At 46.6% G+C, this 21,275-nt stretch overlaps 1 protein-coding gene across 1 annotated transcript; it reads left to right on the top strand.

The window, feature by feature from the left end:
• The first annotated feature begins 991 nt into the window (after positions 1 to 991).
• Positions 992 to 2,452, top strand: LOC126263540 (putative nuclease HARBI1). Its single transcript, XM_049960633.1, has 2 exons — positions 992 to 1,777; positions 2,372 to 2,452. Exons 1-2 carry the CDS (start codon positions 992 to 994, stop codon positions 2,450 to 2,452), a joined length of 867 nt encoding a protein of 288 aa, XP_049816590.1.
• Positions 2,453 to 21,275: the final 18,823 nt, after the last annotated feature.

The following is a 21,275-nucleotide window of genomic DNA, read 5'->3' as shown; positions in this document are numbered from 1 at the left end:
GCGTTAGTTTAGCGTGCACCTAGCTACCTCATTGTGTCTATGCTTTCTGAAATAGACACAACATTATTTTTGAACCATCCGTGTGTATTACTTTTCTTCCTTGATGATGGTTGAAAAAACCGGAACTGATAGAAAATAAAGTTACAATGTACAGCCGATGGCAAGAAAATGGATTGTTTTAAATACATAACAGCTGTTGACAGTTAACTTTATAAGTTAATAAGAACAATTTCAGACTTTAGTGAATATATTTGGATGAGAGGCCCATTTTTTCTTCAGAGCAACAACATTGTATCCCACCATTCTTCACTGAAGTCTGTGAACTATTTGTGTTTACTCAAGCCAAGTTTAACACAGTAAGATTATCAGGAAACTATGGAACATAGCTGTTGTGTTTCTCAACATTAGCATTATCCACACCAACCCATCCGAAAACACCTCGGCCTCTCCTTCAGTTTATCTGTATATACTTTATATGGCTTCCAGATAATTTTGGATAACTGTATTAAACGGGCTTTGATTTTGCCTATACAGTCAATAGTGATCTGTCTAATGTCACATTAATGCTTTATTTCAAAATAGTAGCTGAGTAACTGTAGAAGGGCATTAGCTGTTTTAACAAGAAATTGTATCCTCCTAAGATACATATTTGTAAAGTAATTTTCATGACAGATTATTACCATTTGGAATGTGTTGTTCGTCTGGTTTACCAGAATTAGCTTCTTGAGTCCACTTCTGCTTAATAAGTTGTTCCATAACCTTCCATGCTCTTTATGACAGATTTACAGTAGTGTATGAATTAATTAGTACTTGAGTCTTTGTGAGTTTAAAACTGAAAGAATGGGTGTTTCAGCTTCAAAGAAGGCTGTAAGCACCATACTTACCTTGAATTATGTATTAAGAAAAAAGCTCAATTGTTAAAGCTTACTTTAGTCCTTTTTCTTTCTTTCTTTCTTTCTTTCTTTCTTTTAGGAATGATGCTGTTCCACCTATGAACCAATTACTATTAACCCTAAGATATTTTGCCTTAGGCGATTTTCTGATATCTGTTGGAGATTTCGCTGGAATCGACAAGGGGACAGCCAGCAGAACTATTAAAAAGGTCTCAGTGTCCATTGCTTGCCTAGCACCAGCATTCATCAAATTTCCGAACACGCAAGAGGAAATTGCAAAAGCACAGGAGAATTTCTTCAGAATAGCGTCGTTTCCAAGAGTTTGTGGCACCATAGATTGCACACATATAAGAATTAAGTCTCCAGGTGGTGACAATGCGGAAGAATATAGAGGAAGAAAAGGATATTTTTCTTTGAATGTGCGAACAGTGGCCAGCTGTGATTTAAAAATATTGGACATTGTCTGTAGGTTGCCAGATTCAGCACATGATCAGACCATTTTTAATAATTCTAGGCTGAAAGCTCGGCTTGAAAGTGGTGAAATGGGTAATCGTGTGTTGTTGTGTGATTCTGGTTATACAGCGTGTCATTATCTTCTTCCTCCGATAACCAGTCCAAGGATAAGAGCTGAAAATATTTACAATGAATCACAAATAAGAACAAGAAATGTGGTAGAGAGGTCGTACGGTGTTCGAAAGAGACGTTTTCCAGTCCTATGTAATGGAATAACACTACAGATTGAAAGAGCTGAGGCAATAATTATTCCATGTTCTGTGCTGCACAATATGGCAATAGACATGAATGAGGGATTGCCTCCTCACGATCCTGTATTCCAGGCAGCCATTGATATGTCTATTGCAGATGAAAGAGACCAGGATGCACAAGTCAATGGACAGCATGCCACAGGAGACACATTTGTAAATTACTTCAATTCTCTTTTGTAATCAAATGAAAATTTTATTTTATCTGACTTAATTGAAAATAAAATGTTTACATGAATTTGTTTTTATCCAGACAATTTCTTTAGTTTTTCTTTTCTAATCTTAATTTTCAGCTCTAGGCTTTCTTTCTTTAATTGAAAGAGCTCTTCTTCTCTCCTCTGGGACTCGTCATGCTGCTTTTGGAGCAGCACCAGTTGTAGTTCAGCTAACTCTCTCTTCGCATTGGCCAACGGGTCCAACTGTTTAGCTGACGCAGACAGTGATACCCAGCCTTCCGCTGGCTTCGGTCTGACTGGTCTCCTGCAGTAAATAAATATTAATGTTATTATAGCATTGGAAATGAGTTAAATTCTATGTCACACCTTTGTGGCTACAAATGGTAATGTATGTGCTTCAGTTTTTAGAAAGACATGATTAATTTCTTTAGAAAGGCAGTATATTTTATGATGTGGATTGTGGGCACTAGCGTTACACTTGTGCTTATGTATTGTGAAAACCTGGAACTCAACTACAGCATGCAAAGAACATTATTGGGAGGTACCTGATAAATGTGTAGCTGATGGACCACCTCCTGGATTATCTGCCCCCTCTATGTCAACTGTTGAAGAAAAGAATTAAAAATGTTTGTTTCACAGAAATGACAGAATTTTAAATTATATTTACCTAACTTTTTAAGTTAACCGGTGTGAACCCTCCAGGCTGTTAAAATATTTACATTCAATATCAAGTATTGTGCTGCCAACAAAATAGTTTCGCAAAATAATATCATCTTTCAGGATCATTCTTTCCACATTGCGAATGCGTACTGCCTTGTTTATTCCTTGCCAATGATAATTTACTTTCATTGGGGAAAAGAAAATTTAAGACTTTATCTGACTATAGGGCCTCTTACCTCCAAAGGGTAAACTAATCATTGGTGTGAACCCTCTAGGTTGTTAAAATGTTTTCACTCAACATCAAGTATTGTGCTGCCAACAAAATATTATTTTGTGAAACTATAATTATAAGCACTGTTGACCCTAATGTAAACATGAGTTTACGGTTCCCCCTACATAAGATTTAGATTTTGTGTGGCAGAGGATGATGTCAACAGGTAATGCAATATTTGAAGTTTACATTACAATACTGAGAAAATTTATGAACAGAGTAATTAATTTGCTTACCAGTTATTTCATTTCGCAGTAACTGCAAGCTTGTAGAACTAGAGTCAGATTCATGTAAAGAACTTGCATTTAGATCCAATGTAGGAGGTAGTGGGCTTCTTAAAACTCATATTGGATTTTTGCAAGTTGTGTTATCTGAAATCAAATCATGCAGTTCACAATAACACAAAAAGACATTAGATTAGAGCTGCTTTGTAAGCAATTCACATTTTGCTGTATAGATGTTGATCGATCTGCAGTGCTCAACCCCTTACATTTTATGTAATTTATCATCTGATGGACTACAGCTCAATGAGTTGCACACAGTTTAACTGATTTAATTCAACAAGAAAATTGTTTGCATTGAGCTTATGCATGAGACACAACATGTCTGTAAATGAATACATCATTTGAAACTACTGTGTTTCATTATGAAAAATATGGGGCGCTAGAATATTACAACATTCACTTTTGAGACAACTGTACGAAGTGTTACCGTATAATTTATTTTGAAGTAGCTTTCATGTTTCTTGCCTGTTGGATGTGTCTCCACAAGCAATGGCACGCTTACTTCAGACATTTATGAATAGGGATTTATAATCTGAAAACTAAAGTGACACTTTTAAGTAGAGATTATTGTAGAAAACAAAGAAGAACAGATTGAAGATCTTAAGCTTCTCCAGTTACGTCCCCCTCCCCCTACATTACACATAGAGGCTGGAGATAATTGTAAAGCCATAATTATACACTCCTGGAAATTGAAATAAGAACACCGTGAATTCATTGTCCCAGGAAGGGGAAACTTTATTGACACATTCCTGGGTTCAGATACATTACATGATCACACTGACAGAACCACAGGCACATAGACACAGGCAACAGAGCATGCACAATGTCGGCACTAGTACAGTGTATATCCACCTTTCGCAGCAATGCAGGCTGCTATTCTCCCATGGAGACGATCGTAGAGATGCTGGATGTAGTCCTGTGGAACGGCTTGCCATGCCATTTCCACCTGGCGCCTCAGTTGGACCATCGTTCGTGCCGGACGTGCAGACCGCGTGAGACGACGCTTCATCCAGTCCCAAACATGCTCAATGGGGGACAGATCCGGAGATCTTGCTAGCCAGGGTAGTTGACTTACACCTTCTAGAGCACGTTGGGTGGCACGGGATACATGCGGACGTGCATTGTCCTGTTGGAACAGCAAGTTCCCTTGCCGGTCTAGGAATGGTAGAACGATGGGTTCGATGACGGTTTGGATGTACCGTGCACTATCCAGTGTCCCCTCGACGATCACCAGTGGTGTACGGCCAGTGAAGGAGATCGCTCCCCACACCATGATGCCGGGTGTTGGCCCTGTGTGCCTCAGTCGTATGCAGTCCTGATTGTGGCGCTCACCTGCACGGCGCCAAACACGCATACGACCATCATTGGCTCTCAAATGGTTCAAATGGCTCTGAGCACTATGGGACTCAACATCTTAGGTCATAAGTCCCCTAGAACTTAGAACTACTTAAACCTAACTAACCTAAGGACATCACACACACCCATGCCCGAGGCAGGATTCGAACCTGCGACCGTAGCAGTCCCGCGGTTCCGGACTTCAGCGCCAGAACCGCTAGACCACCGCGGCCGGCTCGACCATCATTGGCACCAAGGCAGAAGCGACTCTCATCGCTGAAGACGACACGTCTCCATTCGTCCCTCCATTCACGCCTGTCGCGACACCACTGGAGGCAGGCTGCACGATGTTGGGGCGTGAGCGGAAGACGGCCTAACGGTGTGCGGGACCGTAGCCCAGCTTCATGGAGACGGTTGCGAATGGTCCTCGCCGATACCCCAGGAGCAACAGTGTCCCTAATTTGCTGGGAAGTGGCGGTGCGGTCCCCTACGGCACTGCGTAGGATCCTACGGTCTTGGCGTGCATCCGTGCGTCGCTGCGGTCCGGTCCCAGGTCGACGGGCACGTGCACCTTCCGCCGACCACTGGCGACAACATCGATGTACTGTGGAGACCTCACGCCCCACGTGTTGAGCAATTCGGCGGTACGTCCACCAGGCCTCCCGCATGCCCACTATACGCCCTCGCTCAAAGTCCGTCAACTGCACATACGGTTCACGTCCACGCTGTCGCGGCATGCTACCAGTGTTAATGACTGCGATGGTGCTCCGTATGCCACGGCAGACTGGCAGACACTGACGGCAGCGGTGCACAAATGCTGCGCAGCTAGCGCCATTCGACGGCCAACACCGCGGGTCCTGGTGTGTCCGCTGTGCCGTGCGTGTGATCATTGCTTGTACAGCCCTCTCGCAGTGTCCGGAGCAAGTATGGTGGGTCTGACAAACCGGTGTCAATGTGTTCTTTTTTCCATTTCCAGGAGTGTAAGCCGGCCGAAGTGGCCGTGCGGTTAAAGGCGCTGCAGTCTGGAACCGCAAGACCGCTACGGTCGCAGGTTCGAATCCTGCCTCGGGCATGGATGTTTGTGATGTCCTTAGGTTAGTTAGGTTTAACTAGTTCTAAGTTCTAGGGGCCTAATGACCTCAGCAGTTGAGTCCCATAGTGCTCAGAGCCATTTGAACCATTTTGAACCAGGAGTGTATATTTAAAAGCAACTGTTACTTACATATTTAGAAGACATTAAATGACAACAGCCTCTAGTTAAGATATGACCCATAAGTACTTTAATTATATCCCAGCTGTCCACTATAAATGTTGACAACCTATTCTCCATTTGTATACCCAATAAAATATTTAATTACCGCCTCATCATAAAAATGGCATTTGTATATGGAAAAAAAGAAGCAGCAGAAGTGGAGGAACAAACAGTAAATGTTCTATACTTCCTGTAAAACACTCATTGCTACCGTAGTGAATTAATCATTCTAAAATTTAATTACAACAGAGAGCTAGCCCGTAAACGACACACCTGAGAATTATCGGCCAAATTAAACTTCGTGACGCCTGTGTTGTCGCTGGTTGTTGCAGTCTCTGAAAAGATGACATGACGTTCATTATTTCAAAAAGCTGCTTGCATTTAAAAATAGTTACTACATTAGCTGCCTACGAAAAATTCATCGTCTACCATATTGGACGGAATATTCTTAAATGTGATTTGAGACTTTCTCGGCGTATTCCATTCGTGAAATCTTCTCGGGTGATCAGCCGAGTGAAGGCGTCGTCTTCTCGCAACGTTTCGAAGGGTTTCGTACCCATCATCTTCAAGCGAAGTGTCGAGATGCTGCTGCTGCTTACATCTAATACTTTCTCCTCTTTGGAGAAGTGTGAGGGGGAGTTTGTAGCCTTTCGGCTTTTACTCCCCTGTGTACTTGTGTGTATGATTATTTCTGTATTTTTTTTGGTGTCTATGAAATGTGATGTTTGTTCTGTGTGAGTCTGGTACTTGCCTGAGGTTTGGCGAGATAATTGTAGTGGTTTGGGTAGGAGCAGGATTTGGGAATGGATATTGGGATTTTTCTCTTCGACTTAGTCGTCGAAGATCGTCATAGGGCGCTTATGCTTATCGCGGGACATGTCATACCGACCTAGGGAGTGGATGAGTGCATTTCCGGATCTGGAATAACCCTCATAGAAGGCCCTTGCCAGATCCTGGAAACGCTCTCTCAGGAGTGGGGTCGAGATGCTGTGTTGCGCGGTCCTATAAAGGCTCCTGGACCAGTGACTGATTCCGGGCGCCGACCAATCAGGTACCTGCGGAATCGGCCGCCGCGCCAGTGGTGGGGGGTTCGCGGCGCGGACCGGGCGTCGAGTCCCTGCCGGTTCCTAATACGTCTGTGGCCGCTACCGTCTTCGTGCCGGAGCGTTCTCTTCTAATTTTAGTTATTGCGGGATTCCAAGCTGTACTAAGTTGGAAACCAGTGTCTCGATTGATCAGGTTGCTGTTCAACCGAATTTCTACAGCCTCTTTGAAAACTGAATCCCAAAATCCTTTAGCGTCACACAGCTTCTTCGTACCCTCAAAGAGGAAGGTGTGTCCTTCGTTAAGGCTATGTTCCGCTACCGCCGATTTTTCTGTCTGACCAAGGCGTACATTTCTAATGTGTTCCGAGCGCCTCTGCGTGATGCAGCGCTGAGTAGCAGTCGAGGGTTGAGCATCGCTCCTCTCACTCGCGTACTGTCAGCCATAGGCCCCCGCTTGCACGGGAGTACAAACAGGAGTGATCACCGGCTTTGTTTTTATTAAAACATTGACGGGCACTTGCGTCGAGGTCTTAGCACGGACGGCACTGAGATAAAATTTTGCATGGCGTCGCCTGGCAGGGTTGTCGTGTCCTCTCGTCGTTGTGATATGCCGAGCTTGGGTGGCGCCTTGGGGTCGCGGCGGTCTCTTTCCGCCGACGACACGAGGCGCGCTTTCTTGTTGCCGCGGGCCGCGCGGCCGGCCGTCTCGAGCATTTCAGCTGCCGCAGAGTCAGTCTCTGCCCCCCCCCCCCCCCAAGAATAGGGAAAAAGTAGGCCAGGAGCTGGAAGCGGGCCGCGGAACCACAGAGAGGTTTTCCGCCGCCCCCGTCCAGAATTCCGCGTCTGCCATCGTGTTATTAGGGTCAGCTCTGCAACCGGAAAACCCAACGGTGCCAACAAAAGTTGCAACTGACAATAACCTGGCAGCAAGCCCCCTTTCCGCTACCGACATGGCAAAACCACATAACACACAAACAAACAAATACATCGTCAGTATTTGCGATCCCGACCCTCCCTCCCCTCTCCTCAGCCCTCTCCTGCTTGCCAACAGCTGTGGCCTCCTTGCTAACCATATCCGCAACCTAAATGGCAAGCAGAAACCCAGTCAACCGACGAAAATCCTTCCCAAACCCGCAACTGCCACCCAACCCCCTACCCGATCCCAGTTCCTCAAATCCCCCCCACTCAAGTCCACCACATCCAAACAGCGGCGTGTAAGGAATGACAAGAAGGAGAAGCACTCCAAGGGGAAAAAGCACTCCACCACCCCCATCCCAACCAATTCCACACCCTCTGAGGAGCCAGCGCCCCCGACGGCACCTGTCGTCGCACTGGGAGGGGTCCAGGAAACTCTGGCACTGGAAGGGAACCGCGTAACCGGGCAGGACTCGGACGGTTTCGTGCTGGCGAAGAAAACGTTTCGCCAGCCGAGGCTTCCGCCAGCCCGGGGAGTGGAACCCACCCCGAACAGGTTTCAGGCGGTCGCTGATGAGCCAGAGACAACAGAAACCACAACACAAACACAGAACCAAGTCACCCACCACCTCCCCCCGATAGTAGCAGAGTTCGCACAAAGCTATGAAGAGCTCTTCGAGCTGTTAAAAGCAGAAATCGGGGGAGGCAGTTTCCAGGCGAAACCTGCTGGTGGTGACAAGATCAAAATCACACTACACACACTTGAAAAATACACCACAGTCAAAACACTTTTTAAAAACAAAAACATACCACACTACACGTTCCCCACAACTAAAACAAGGAACAGAAACATTGTAATAAGGGACCTCCCAAGGCGAGTGTCCCCCCAGGCAATCAAAACAGATTTGACTGCCCAGGGGTACGTCGTCAAGGCGGTCCAGCAGATGGGCAACATCGACAACAAGTGGCCACTATACCAGGCCACACTCCCGGACATCCCCCAGAACAAAAGGGAGATAAAGATGGTACTGGCTGTGCCTGTCACCACTGAACCGCTGCGCCGTAAGAACAAGACGGTGCAGTGCTTCAGGTGCCAGGGCCTGAACCATATCGCCGCCTACTGCACCATGCCAGTAAGGTGCAGGAAGTGCGCCGAGGCCCACGACACCAGGACATGCACACTCAAGCACACGGACCCACAAATAAGGTGCGCGCTGTGTGGCAAAAACCACACAGCGGGTTACCAAGGCTGTGAGGTCCACAAAAGACACACACAACAGGTAAAGGGCGCAATGGCCGCCCCCCACACACATAAGCAAAACACCACAAACCCACCCAGACACACAAGAAAACAAAACACGACAACACACACGGACAAGGCCTGGGTTAAACCAAGGCCGGACACACCGAGGGCGACTTATGCGGAAGTGGTTTCTCCTCCGAGGAACCACGAAAGCGTGGCCCAATCATCACAACACCAGACACTATCACTAGAACAACACCGGGAAATACACAGCAACAAAGACCAGGTCCACCATGACGGAGGAAGCTCTAGGGAACCCCACACACAATCCCCCCCCCCCCATGGATCAGTTGTTAGGCGTAATGGTGCAGACCATGAACCTCGTCATGGAAATGATGAAGGAATTCAGGGAAGCCCAGAAGCAGAACACACAGATCCTCGTTGCCCTTCAGGCAACAGTCCAGCAGTCGCTCCCCTCTGCGACTTCCTCAGTAACACCAAAACCCCATCATGAATAGACGACCGAATATTCAAGGCCTGACAATGTGCGTCTTTAACGCAGACGGCATTGTTAATCAAGCGGTCGAGTTCAGAGAACTCATGAAGGAGTTCTCCATCGACATATGCATGATGGGGGAAACCCACCTAAAACCGGGAATAAAAGCGACAGTTCCCAACTACGTTACCTACCGCAAAGACAGGCCAACCCAAGGCGGAGGAGTGGCCATATATGTAAAAAGAGGGATCCCCACCACCAGGTATTCTTACCAGCTACCAACAAAATCGAAGCAGTGGCGGTGGAAGTAGCCACTGCCACTGGACCCCTAACAATTGTTGCAGCCTACCGACCCCCACATGACCAGATAGATGAGGGAGACATAGCTGCTCTAGGGCAAATTGAAGGCAAACTCGTAATAGGGGGAGACTTCAATGCCAAACATCCTGATTGGAATTCTAGAGTAACCTCCAGAGCAGGCGCCAAACTGCAACAACTAGCGCGCACCCACCACTTCGAAACATGGGGTCCAGTCGAGCCCACACATTTTCCAAAAAATGGAGGCAGGCCCGACGTGTTAGACATAGCTCTCACTAGAAGGATCGCAGGGTTTGTGGCCGCAAGGACGATCAACAGAATGTCCTCCGACCACAACCCAGTGATTCTGGAGGTCGATGTGGGAGAATGGGTAGCACTCCCACGGTACCAGACGTCGTACAAACGTACAGACTGGGAGCGATACCAGGAAACTGTCGCCTCTGATATCGCTCGCGCTCCGCCACCTACTGCTGAAACAGTAGAGCAAGCGCTACAAGACCTAACAGGCACCATCTTGCAGGCAGCGGAAGAAGCCACCCCTCCACAAAGGGATGGCCCACCGCCGCAAATACAGCTCCCGGAAGACTTGCTAGCTCAAATTCGACATAAGAACAGAGTGGCAAAAGAGTGGAAGATCACCAGAAATCAGGCCACCAGGAGGCTGCTCAATCGACTACAGAGAGAACTGAAGGTTGCGCTCAATGAGCACAGAAACCAGCAATGGCAAAACCGCCTCACAGCTCTCAAAGTAGACGATCATACACTATGGCAAGCGACCAAACAGTTTACAAAACGACGCGCTAGGATGCCGCCACTGCATGGCGAGTGGGGACTGGTCTACAGCCATGCTGGAAAGGCCAACGCCCTCGCCGACTCCCTCGAGAAGCAGTTCCAAGCGGCACAACCCCAGGATGAAGAGCATGAAGAGGTAGTCAGTCGTCAACTGACTGTCTTCTTCAATGCCGAGGAGGACCCAGAGGACGAACCCATACTTTTTGCCCCCGAGGACGTGGCAAGAGTAATCAGGTCCCTCCCTACAAAAAGGGCACCAGGGCACGACAGTGTCACTAATCAGTTAGTCAAAAATCTCCCACCTACAGCAATCACACACATCGCGAAAGTCCTCAACGAGATTACTCGATCCCGTGTTTTCCCAGCTTGCTGGAAACATGCGGAAGTGGTCGCGATACACAAACCAGGGAAAGACCCTCTATTCCCGCAGCACTACAGGCCGATTAGCCTCTTGCCAACTCTCAGCAAGATCTATGAGCGCCTCCTACTAAGACCCATACAAGAACATATTACCAGAGAGCAAATTCTGCCGGATTTCCAATTTGGGTTCCGGCAGAACCACTCTGCCCCACAACAGATCATGAGAGTGGTTGAAGCGGCCACAGAGGGCTTCAACCACAGAGGCTACTGCGGGATAGTGCTACTAGACGTAGCCAAAGCCTTTGATTCAGTATGGCATAGGGGGCTACTCTGCAAGTTGTACACACAAGGGTTTCCCGGGAGCATAGTTCAGCTGATCAAGAGCTATCTCACGAATAGGACTTTCTCCGTCAAAGTAGAAACTGCCACCTCCACCAGAAGGCGTATTCGTGCTGGGGTGCCACAGGGATCGGTCCTGGGGCCCGTATTGTACAGTTTGTACACTGCGGACACACCAACGGCCCCCCTGGTGCGCACTGTGCAGTACGCCGACGATACAGCCTTCTACACGAGAAACGCGAACAAGGACCTGGTCATCCGTAGGCTACAAAAGGTTTTAGATGACACGGAAACATGGGCCCGTCGCTGGCGCATCACCATCAACTCTGAGAAGACGCAGGCAATGCTGATTACCCGCAGGCTCGGAAGGCGCGAACCTCCTCAACGTCCCCCCCTCCACCTTCACCTAAATGGAATCCAACTCCCCTGGCGCAGAACCGCCAAGTACCTTGGCGTAACCCTGGACTCTCGTCTTACGTGGAAACCCCACATAGACGAGGTCCACAGGAAGGTCTGCGCCAGAATGTCCATCCTATACCCTATCCTGAACACAACCAGCTCCCTTCCTTGCCCAGTAGCAGTAAATGTATACCAGGCCCTGATCCGGCCTGTAATGGAGTATGCGTGCCCTGTCTGGGGATACGCGGCAAAGCAGCACCTGGACAAACTCCAGAGGCTGCAGAACCGCGCCCTCAGAAGGGCGCTGCGTCTACCTTATGGATTCCCCACGGACGACTTGCACGCCGCAGCCGAAATCCCACTCCTCAGAGAGCGTTTCCAGGATCTGGCAAGGGCCTTCTATGAGGGTACTTCCAGATCCGGTAACGCGCTTATCCACTCCCTAGGTCGGTATGACATGTCCCGCGATAAGCATAAGCGCCCTATGACGAACTTCGACGATTAAGTCGAAGAGAAAATCCCAATATCCAATCCCTAATCCAGTTCCTTCCCACATAACACCAATCTTTTCGCCTACCTCAGGCAAGTACCAGACTCACTCACAACAAACATCACAAGTCACAGACACCAAAAAACTATAGAAAAATCACACACACACGTTCACAGGGGAGTAAAAGCCGAAAGGCTACAAACTCCCCCTCACACTTCCCCAAAGAGGGGAAAGTAATAGATGTGAGCAGCAGCAGCATCTCGACACTTCGCTTGCCCACGACACACGTACGTGCAACATAAAACACCCGGACCCGCAAGTAAGGTGCGCGCTGTGTGGCAAAAACCACACAGCGGGCTACCAAGGTTGTGAGGTCCATAAAAGACACACACAGCAGGCAAAGGGCGCAAAGGCCGCCCCCCACACACGAAAAGAAAACACCACGAACCCATCCAGACACACAAGAAACCAAAACATTACAACACACACAGACAAGGCCTGGGGAAAACCAAGGCCGGACACACCGAGGGCGACATATGCGGAAGTGGTTTCTCCTCCGAGGAACCATGAAAGCGTGGCCCAATCACCACAACACCAGACACTATCACAAGAACAACACCGGGAAACACACAGCAACAACGACCAGGTCCACCACGACGGAGGAAGACCTAGGGAACTCCACACACACTCCCCCCCCCCCCCCATGGATCAGTTGTTAGGCGTAATGGTGCAGACCATGAACCTCGTCATGGAAATGATGAAGGAATTCAGGGAAGCCCAGAAGCAGAACACACAGATCCTCGTTGCCCTTCAGGCAACAGTCCAGCAGTCGCTCCCCTCTGCGACTTCCTCAGTAGCACCAAAACCCCATCATGAATAGACGACCGAATATTCAAGGCCTGACAATGTGCGTCTTTAACGCAGACGGCATTGTTAATCAAGCGGTCGAGTTCAGAGAACTCATGAAGGAGTTCTCCATCGACATATGCATGATGGGGGAAACCCACCTAAAACCGGGAATAAAAGCGACAGTTCCCAACTACGTTACCTACCGCAAAGACAGGCCAACCCAAGGCGGAGGAGTGGCCATATATGTAAAAAGAGGGATCCCCCACCATCAGGTATTCTTACCAGCTACCAACAAAATCGAAGCAGTGGCGGTGGAAGTAACCACTGCCACTGGACCCCTAACAATTGTTGCAGCCTACCGACCCCCACATGACCAGTTAGATGAGGGAGACATAGCTGCTCTAGGGCAAATTGAAGGCAAACTCATAATAGGGGGAGACTTCAATGCCAAACATCCTGATTGGAATTCTAGAGTAACCTCCAGAGCAGGCGCCAAACTGCAACAACTAGCGCGCACCCACCACTTCGAAACATGGGGTCCAGTCGAGCCCACACATTTTCCAAAAAATGGAGGCAGGCCCGACGTGTTAGACATAGCTCTCACTAGGAGGATCGCAGGGCTCGTGGCCGCAAGGACGATCAACAGAATGTCCTCCGACCACAACCCAGTGATTCTGGAGGTCGATGTGGGAGAATGGGTAGCACTCCCACGGTACCAGACGTCGTACAAACGTACAGACTGGGAGCGATACCAGGAAGCTGTCGCCTCTGATATCGCTCGCGCTCCGCCACCTACTGCCGAAACAGTAGAACAAGCGCTACAAGACCTAACAGGCACCATCTTGCAGGCAGCGGAAGAAGCCACCCCTCCACAAAGGGATGGCCCACCGCCGCAAATACAGCTCCCGGAAGACTTGCTAGCTCAAATTCGACATAAGAACAGAGTGGCAAAAGAGTGGAAGATCACCAGAAATCAGGCCACCAGGAGGCTGCTCAATCGACTACAGAGAGAACTGAAGGTTGCGCTCATTGAGCACAGAAACCAGCAATGGGAAAACCGCCTCACAGCTCTCAAAGTAGACGATCATACACTATGGCACGCGACCAAACAGTTTACAAAACGACGCGATAGGTTGCCGCCACTGCATGGCGAGCGCGGACTGGTCTACAGCCATGCTGGAAAGGCCAACGCCCTCGCCGACTCCTTAGAGAAGCAGTTCCAAGCGGCACAACCCCAGGATGAAGAGCATGAAGTAGTCAGTCGTCAACTGACTGTCTTCCTCAATGCCGAGGAGGACCCAGAGGACGAACCCATACTTTTTGCCCCCGAGGACGTGGCAAGAGTAATCAGGTCCCTCCCTACAAAAAGGGCACCAGGGCACGACAGTGTCACTAATCAGTTAGTCAAAAATCTCCCACCTACAGCAATCACACACATCGCGAACGTCCTCAACGAGATTACTCGATCCTGTGTTTTCCCAGCTTGCTGGAAACATGCGGAAGTGGTCGCGATACACAAACCAGGGAAAGACCCTCTATTCCCGCAGCACTATAGGCCGATTAGCCTCTTGCCAACTCTCAGCAAGATCTATGAGCGCCTCCTACTAAGACCCATACAAGAACATATTACCAGAGAGCAAATTCTGCCGGATTTCCAATTTGGGTTCCGGCAGAACCATTCTGCCCCACAACAGGTTATGAGAATGGTTGAAGCAGCCACAGAGGGCTTCAACCACAGAGGCTACTGCGAGATAGTGCTACTAGACGTAGCCAAAGCCTTTGAATCAGTATGGCATAGAGGGCTACTCTACAAGTTGTATACACAAGGGTTTCCCGGGAGCATAGTTCAGCTGATAAAGAGCTATCTCACGAATAGGACTTTCTCCGTCAAAGTAGAAACTGCCACCTCCACCAGAAGGCGTATTCGTGCTGGGGTGCCACAGGGATCGGTCCTGGGGCCCGTATTGTACAGTTTGTACACTGCGGACACACCAACGGCCCCCCTGGTGCACACTGCGCAGTACGCCGACGATACAGCCTTCTACACGAGAAACGCGAACAAGGACCTGGTCATCCGTAGGCTACAAAAGGTTTTAGATGACACGGAAACATGGGCCCGTCGCTGGCGCATCACCATCAACTCTGAGAAGACGCAGGCAATGCTGATTACCCGCAGGCTCGGAAGGCGCGAACCTCCTCAACGTCCCCCCCTCCACCTTCACCTAAATGGAATCCAACTCCCCTGGCGCAGAACCGCCAAGTACCTTGGCGTAACCTTGGACTCTCGTCTTACATGGAAACCCCACATAGACGAGGTCCACAGGAAGGTCTGCGCCAGAATGTCCATCCTATACCCTATCCTGAACACAACCAGCTCCCTTCCTTGCCCAGTAGCAGTAAATGTATACCAGGCCCTGATCAGGCCGGTGATGGAGTATGCGTGCCCTGTCTGGGGATACGCGGCAAAGCAGCACCTGGACAAACTCCAGAGGCTGCAGAACCGCGCCCTCAGAAGGGCGCTGCGTCTACCTTATGGATTCCCCACGGACGACTTGCACGCCGCAGCCGAAATCCCACTCCTGAGAGAGCGTTTCCAGGATCTGGCAAGGGCCTTCTATGAGGGTTCTTCCAGATCCGGTAACGCGCTCATCCACTCCCTAGGTCGGTATGACATGTCCCGCGATAAGCATAAGGGCCCTATGACGATCTTCGACCATTAAGTCGAAGAGAAAATCCCAATACCCAATCCCTAATCCAGTTCCTTCCCACATAACACCAATCTTTTCGCCTACCTCAGGCAAGTACCAGACTCACTCACAACAAACATCTCAAGTCACAGACACCAAAAAACTATAGAAAAAAAAATCACACACACACGTTCACAGGGGAGTAAAAGCCGAAAGGCTACAAACTCCCCCTCACACTTCCCCAAAGAGGGGAAAGTAATAGATGTAAGCAGCAGCAGCATCTCGACACTTCGCTTGAAGATGATGGGTACGAAACCCTTCGAAACGTTGCGAGAAGACGACGCCTTCACTCGGCTGATCACCCGAGAAGATTTCACGAACGGAATATTCTTACCTAGAAACGTTACGTCAGAATCAAAATGACTAGTGTGGCCATATGAAGAAAGTTTAATTAAATTGTGTATTTTTGTATACACAATTACAAATTTGTGTTGTCTGGAGCCTATGCTGCCTTAATGCAGCATAATATTTTCTGGTCTCTTTCTTTAGCGTGTCATATTTCTGTCGCAGCTGATCACTTGTTCTGCATGATGATGTTTGTGAATTATAGAATCGCATACTTTCTCCCATGTTTTGTTCTGAAATTTGGAAAGATATCTTATTGGTCAAACAACGAAAACTTAATCATTTAACCAATTTCAAGAGATATTTCATTATACATACATTACAAGCTTAGTTAAAAGTTCTGACTGACCTTTTCACTACATGGTACTGCATCCGTTTTCTTGTTCTCTATTATGCTTCTGAAATCGTGAACGATATCGACAAGCTTTAATACATCTTCCAGGGAATAGTTTTGGGCTCTCGATCGTTTTCACTCATTTCAATCGATCTCTTTTTGCAGACGACGAGACGTAAATGAACTTCAAAAACGCGCGAAAATACCCAGAGTGCTCTCCTGCTGTTGCCAACTTAACTGAACGAGATCGCTATTCCAGGGTTAACTAACCGGAGAATAAAATGGCATCGTACAACGCGCTGTCAAAGTTATACCGTCGTTAGCTTATTCCGTGGTTAGCTAACCTTGGATTTAACCGGGCTTTGTACAACCGGCCCCTAGACTTCCTTCTGTGGGGGTACTCTCGAGAACACAGTTTACGCTGCGAGATCACACAAGTACTGGGTGATCTTAGAGAGCAAATTGAGCAAGCCTGCGATGCTATTCCGTTGGAAACAATAAAGTTATCATGTCGTTCACCCGTAAGTCGTTGTCGACGGTACATTGCGATGGACGGACACCAGTCTGAACATTTACGACCTTAAGTCAGACCATGAGTCACCTAACACCACTAGAATTGTATTTTTAACCCCTTTCATTAAAGAGATGTTTAGTTTCAAAGAGTGTATGCATTATTTTGGGACATCCTGTATATTGAAAAAGACAGATTATTACTTCACGTGGCCTTCACACATAACATAGTCTGAACAATATTATATTTAACAAAGTACAATGTTAATAGAGAGTTTCTATAAAAATCAAACCGCTTAATCAGTTAATATGTTAATGCATGACTCAGGGAAGTGGGGTGGTCTTTCTCTCAGCTCTGAGCAAGTGAAACAAGTTAACAAGCTCCCAATAATCATTTATACAAATTAGGTGCGTTGTGCTTCAGTCTTACCTCAAACATCTTCTCTTCATAAGAAAAGGTTAACGTTATTCAAGATTTTTTATTCCTTTCGTTTTGCAATACGGTATATTCATCCTTGCTGTACTTTACTATCAATCTTTCTTCATCTAACCGATACAATCACAAGCCCACACAGCACTACAGTATCCGTCCATATCGCACTTCAACTAAGAATGTATCAGACTGTGCAGAGGCAAAGACAGTACCACGACAAGGCCAAAGATTGGTTAAAAATAACGTAACTTGCTCTCTCTCTTTGAGATGCACATCGATAACATACAAAATCCAAAATGACATGACCACCTTAAGGAATAAAGGAATACGTACATCAAATATTTTAATAGAATGAATTGTTTTAGTAAGATAATAATAATAATAATTTGTTTATGTCAGTGTTTAGCACATAGCTTTAGCATGACTTCTAAGGAATAGCAATACAAAGAACTAAAGCATTTGTGAGACATTCGCCCAAAAATCTGAGAAGTACATGTAACACACAATTTGTTTAAGAACTGTGAAAGGAACAATCTCTCACAACTATGATTACGCAGTAATTACCGCCGTGTGAAATCGGAGTGTGCACTCTGCACTGCCAGTAGCTCCCTCGGCACTGCGAGTGTAAACACATACCTTCTCACTGCGGCAAGGAGACCGTGTAAATGAACGGAGCGCTGACTCTTTTCGGTTATTTGCGTCTTCGTTTGAGAAGTCAGATTTATCGCCGGTTCTTTCTGTCTCGGCACATTCGCGTCCCTGTGCTCCGTCGGGTCAGTCTGAGGACTCGGAGCTGTCCACGGGAGCAGGCAACTGGAAGGCATTCCCCGCTAAACGTAGATTCTAATTTTCTAGAACTGTTAGCCGTTTTCTTGACTGCTTTGTTCATCCTACCTCTTTTTGGGTACGGGATCAAGGTCCACATTCACCCTCTCCCCCTCTTTCGCCTTTAGATGGGCGTCCATCCGCAGTCTTTGACTATTAGTTATTTATTTATTTGCTGCCATTTACAAATTATGTGCCACCGTGTTACTAAGACAGGTCGTTCTTTCACAACACGAAGTTTTACATGTACAAAATGTGATACTTATTTGTTATTTCTTATTTTAATAAGATTAATAATATTGCAGCTTTAAATACTTATACAGGGTGTAACAAAAAGGTACGGCCAAACTTTCAGGAAACATTCCTCACACACAAAGAAAGACAATATGTTATGTGGACATGTGTCTGGAAACGCTTACTTTCCATGTTAGAGCTCATGTTATTACTTCTCTTCAAATCACATTAATAATGGAATGGAAAAACACAGCAGCAGAACGTACCAGCGTGACTTCAAACACTTTGTCACAGGAAATGTTCAAATGTCCTCCGTCAGCGAGGATACATGCATCCACCCTCCGTTGCCTGGAATCCCTGATGCGCTGATGCAGCCCTGGAGAATGGCGTATTGTATCACAGCCGTCCACAATACGAGCACGAAGAGTCTCTACATTTGGTACCGGGGTTGCGTAGACAAGAGATTTCAAATGCCCCCATAAATGAAAGTCAAGAGGGTTCAGGTCAGGAGAGCGTGGAGGCCAAGGAATTGGTCCGCCTCTACCAATCCATCGGTCACCGAATCTGTTTTTGAGAAGCGTACGAACATTTCGACTGAAATGTGCAGGAGCTCCATCGTGCATGAACCACATGTTGTGTCGTACTTGTAAAGGCACATGTTCTAGCAGCACAAGTAGAGTATCCCGCATGAAATCATGATAACGTGCTCCATTGAGCGTAGGTGGAAGAACATGGGGCCCAATCAAGACATCACCAACTTTCACAGAAAATCTGTGTTGATGACGTGATTGCACAATTGCGTGCGGATTCTCGTCAGCACACACATGTTGATTGTGAAAATTTACAATTTGATCACGTTGGAATGAAACCTCATCCGTAAAGAGAACATTTTCACTGAAATGAGGATTGACACATTGTTGGCTGAACCATTCGCAGAAGCGTACCCGTGGAGGCTAATCAGCTGCTGATAGTGCCTGCACACGCTGTATATGGTACGGAAACAACTGATTCCCTCGTAGAACTCTCCATACAGTGACGTGGTCAACGTTACCTTCTATAGCAGCAACTTCTCTGACGCTGACATTAGGGTTATCGTCAACTGCTCGAAGATTTGCCTCGTCCATTGCAGGTGTCCTCGTCATTCTAGGTCTTCCCCAGTCGCGAGTCATAGGCTGGAATGTTCCGTGCTCCCTAAGACGCCGATCAATTGCTTCGAACGTCTTCCTGTCGGGACACCTCCGTTCTAGAAATCTGTCTCGATACAAACGTACCGCGCCACGGCTATTGCCCCGTGCTAATCCATACATCAAATGGGCATCTGCCAACTCCGCATTTGCAAACATTGCACTGACTGCAAAACCACGTTCGTGATGAACACTAACCTGTTGATGCTACGTATTGATGTGCTTGTTGCTAGTACTGTAGAGCAATGAGTCACGTGTCAACACAAGCACCGAAGTCAACATTACCTTCCTTCAATTGGGCCAACTGGCGGTGAATCGAGGAAGTACAGTACATACTAACGAAACTAAAATGAGCTCTAACATGGAAATTAAGCGTTTCCGGACACACGTCCACATAACATCTTTTCTTTATTTGTGTGTGAGGAATGTTTCCTGAAAGTTTGGCCGTACCTTTTTGTAAAACCCTGTATAGTTAAAAACAATTAAGAAGCTAAAATCCGGGTTGTTTTGGAAATCAGCCTTATGCAAACACAATTAGTTTATTTCTATATTTACCCAGAGATATTCCGACACCAACGTGTCATCTTCTGTGGGTCATTCTTTTTTTATTTCTGTAAAGTACAATATCATATTTGTAATAATTTAACTTCTGTAGGCCTAAGAAATACAATATTTGCAATTTGCTTCGTTTAGTTTAGACACTTCTGACAACACACTTAGTGTCTGCTCAGATCACATTTCGCCACATTTTGTGTAAGCGCATGTGAGGTGAAGTAGTGAGCGGAAATTTGTGAAAAACTGAGTGAAAACAATGCACTAAATAGCAGTTGATTGAGAAACCAACCAGGGCCACTGAACAGGACAAAAAATGGAAGTACACAAACGTACATAACCTCTACCCTCGAAACAGCTCTCCACAAATACACAATAATTTTCTTCATGGCTAGTTTGCAGATGACATGCTGTCAAAAAAAACGACGAAAACGAACACTAAAATCGATGCATAATAATACAGTTCAGTTAGCGATGTAATTTTATTGTGAGTGTCTAAACCAAACGAAGCAAATTTCAAATATTATATTCCTTACGCCTACAGCACTTAAATTATTACAAATATGATATTGTACTTTACCGAATTAAAAAAATTGTCCCACAGAAGATGACACATTAGTGTCGGAACATGTCTTGCATAACGCTGATTTCCTAAACAACCCAGTTTTTAAACCGCAAACACGGAAGGACGAAAAGAGGAGCTTCAAACCTTAGTAAAATGAATATTTCGAAACTAAAATCTTAAAATTAGAAATTTGTGAATGGAAGATAGGAATTTATGAAGATGTAGAATAGTTTATGACATACTGTGACCTTAAGAAATATTATAAATTCGGAAAAAAAATTCTAAAATAAACAGGATTCTTGCGTTTAAGATGGATAGATAAAAGATAATAAACATTTTTGAAATTAACAAAAATTTGGAACATCGAATTATAAAAACCATAACCATATTTATAAGAACAATAAAAACAGAATATACAAAAGAAGATAGTGGAAGGATGTCCCTCCACCAAGTGTGTGTGACTGTGAGTGTCTTGGAATTGGCCTTCAAGCCAACGACCGCCAATCACAACTCTTATCTCAATCTAAAATCTAATCTAGATTTCCTAAAAACTAAATCTTTACCTCTAATTATTCTAGGCTGTCGTGTTGTTTATTCAGGGTATTTCTTCATTTTCATTTACGATCCTGTCGGTATCGGTATCAATACCTGATTCCATGTCGGAATC

The sequence above is a fragment of the Schistocerca nitens genome, chromosome 6 (assembly GCF_023898315.1).
Source record: "Schistocerca nitens isolate TAMUIC-IGC-003100 chromosome 6, iqSchNite1.1, whole genome shotgun sequence".
Taxonomy (NCBI): Eukaryota; Metazoa; Arthropoda; class Insecta; order Orthoptera; family Acrididae; genus Schistocerca; species Schistocerca nitens.
The sequence above is the reverse complement of the archived record's forward strand: the minus strand, read 5'-3'. Positions and strand labels throughout refer to the sequence as shown.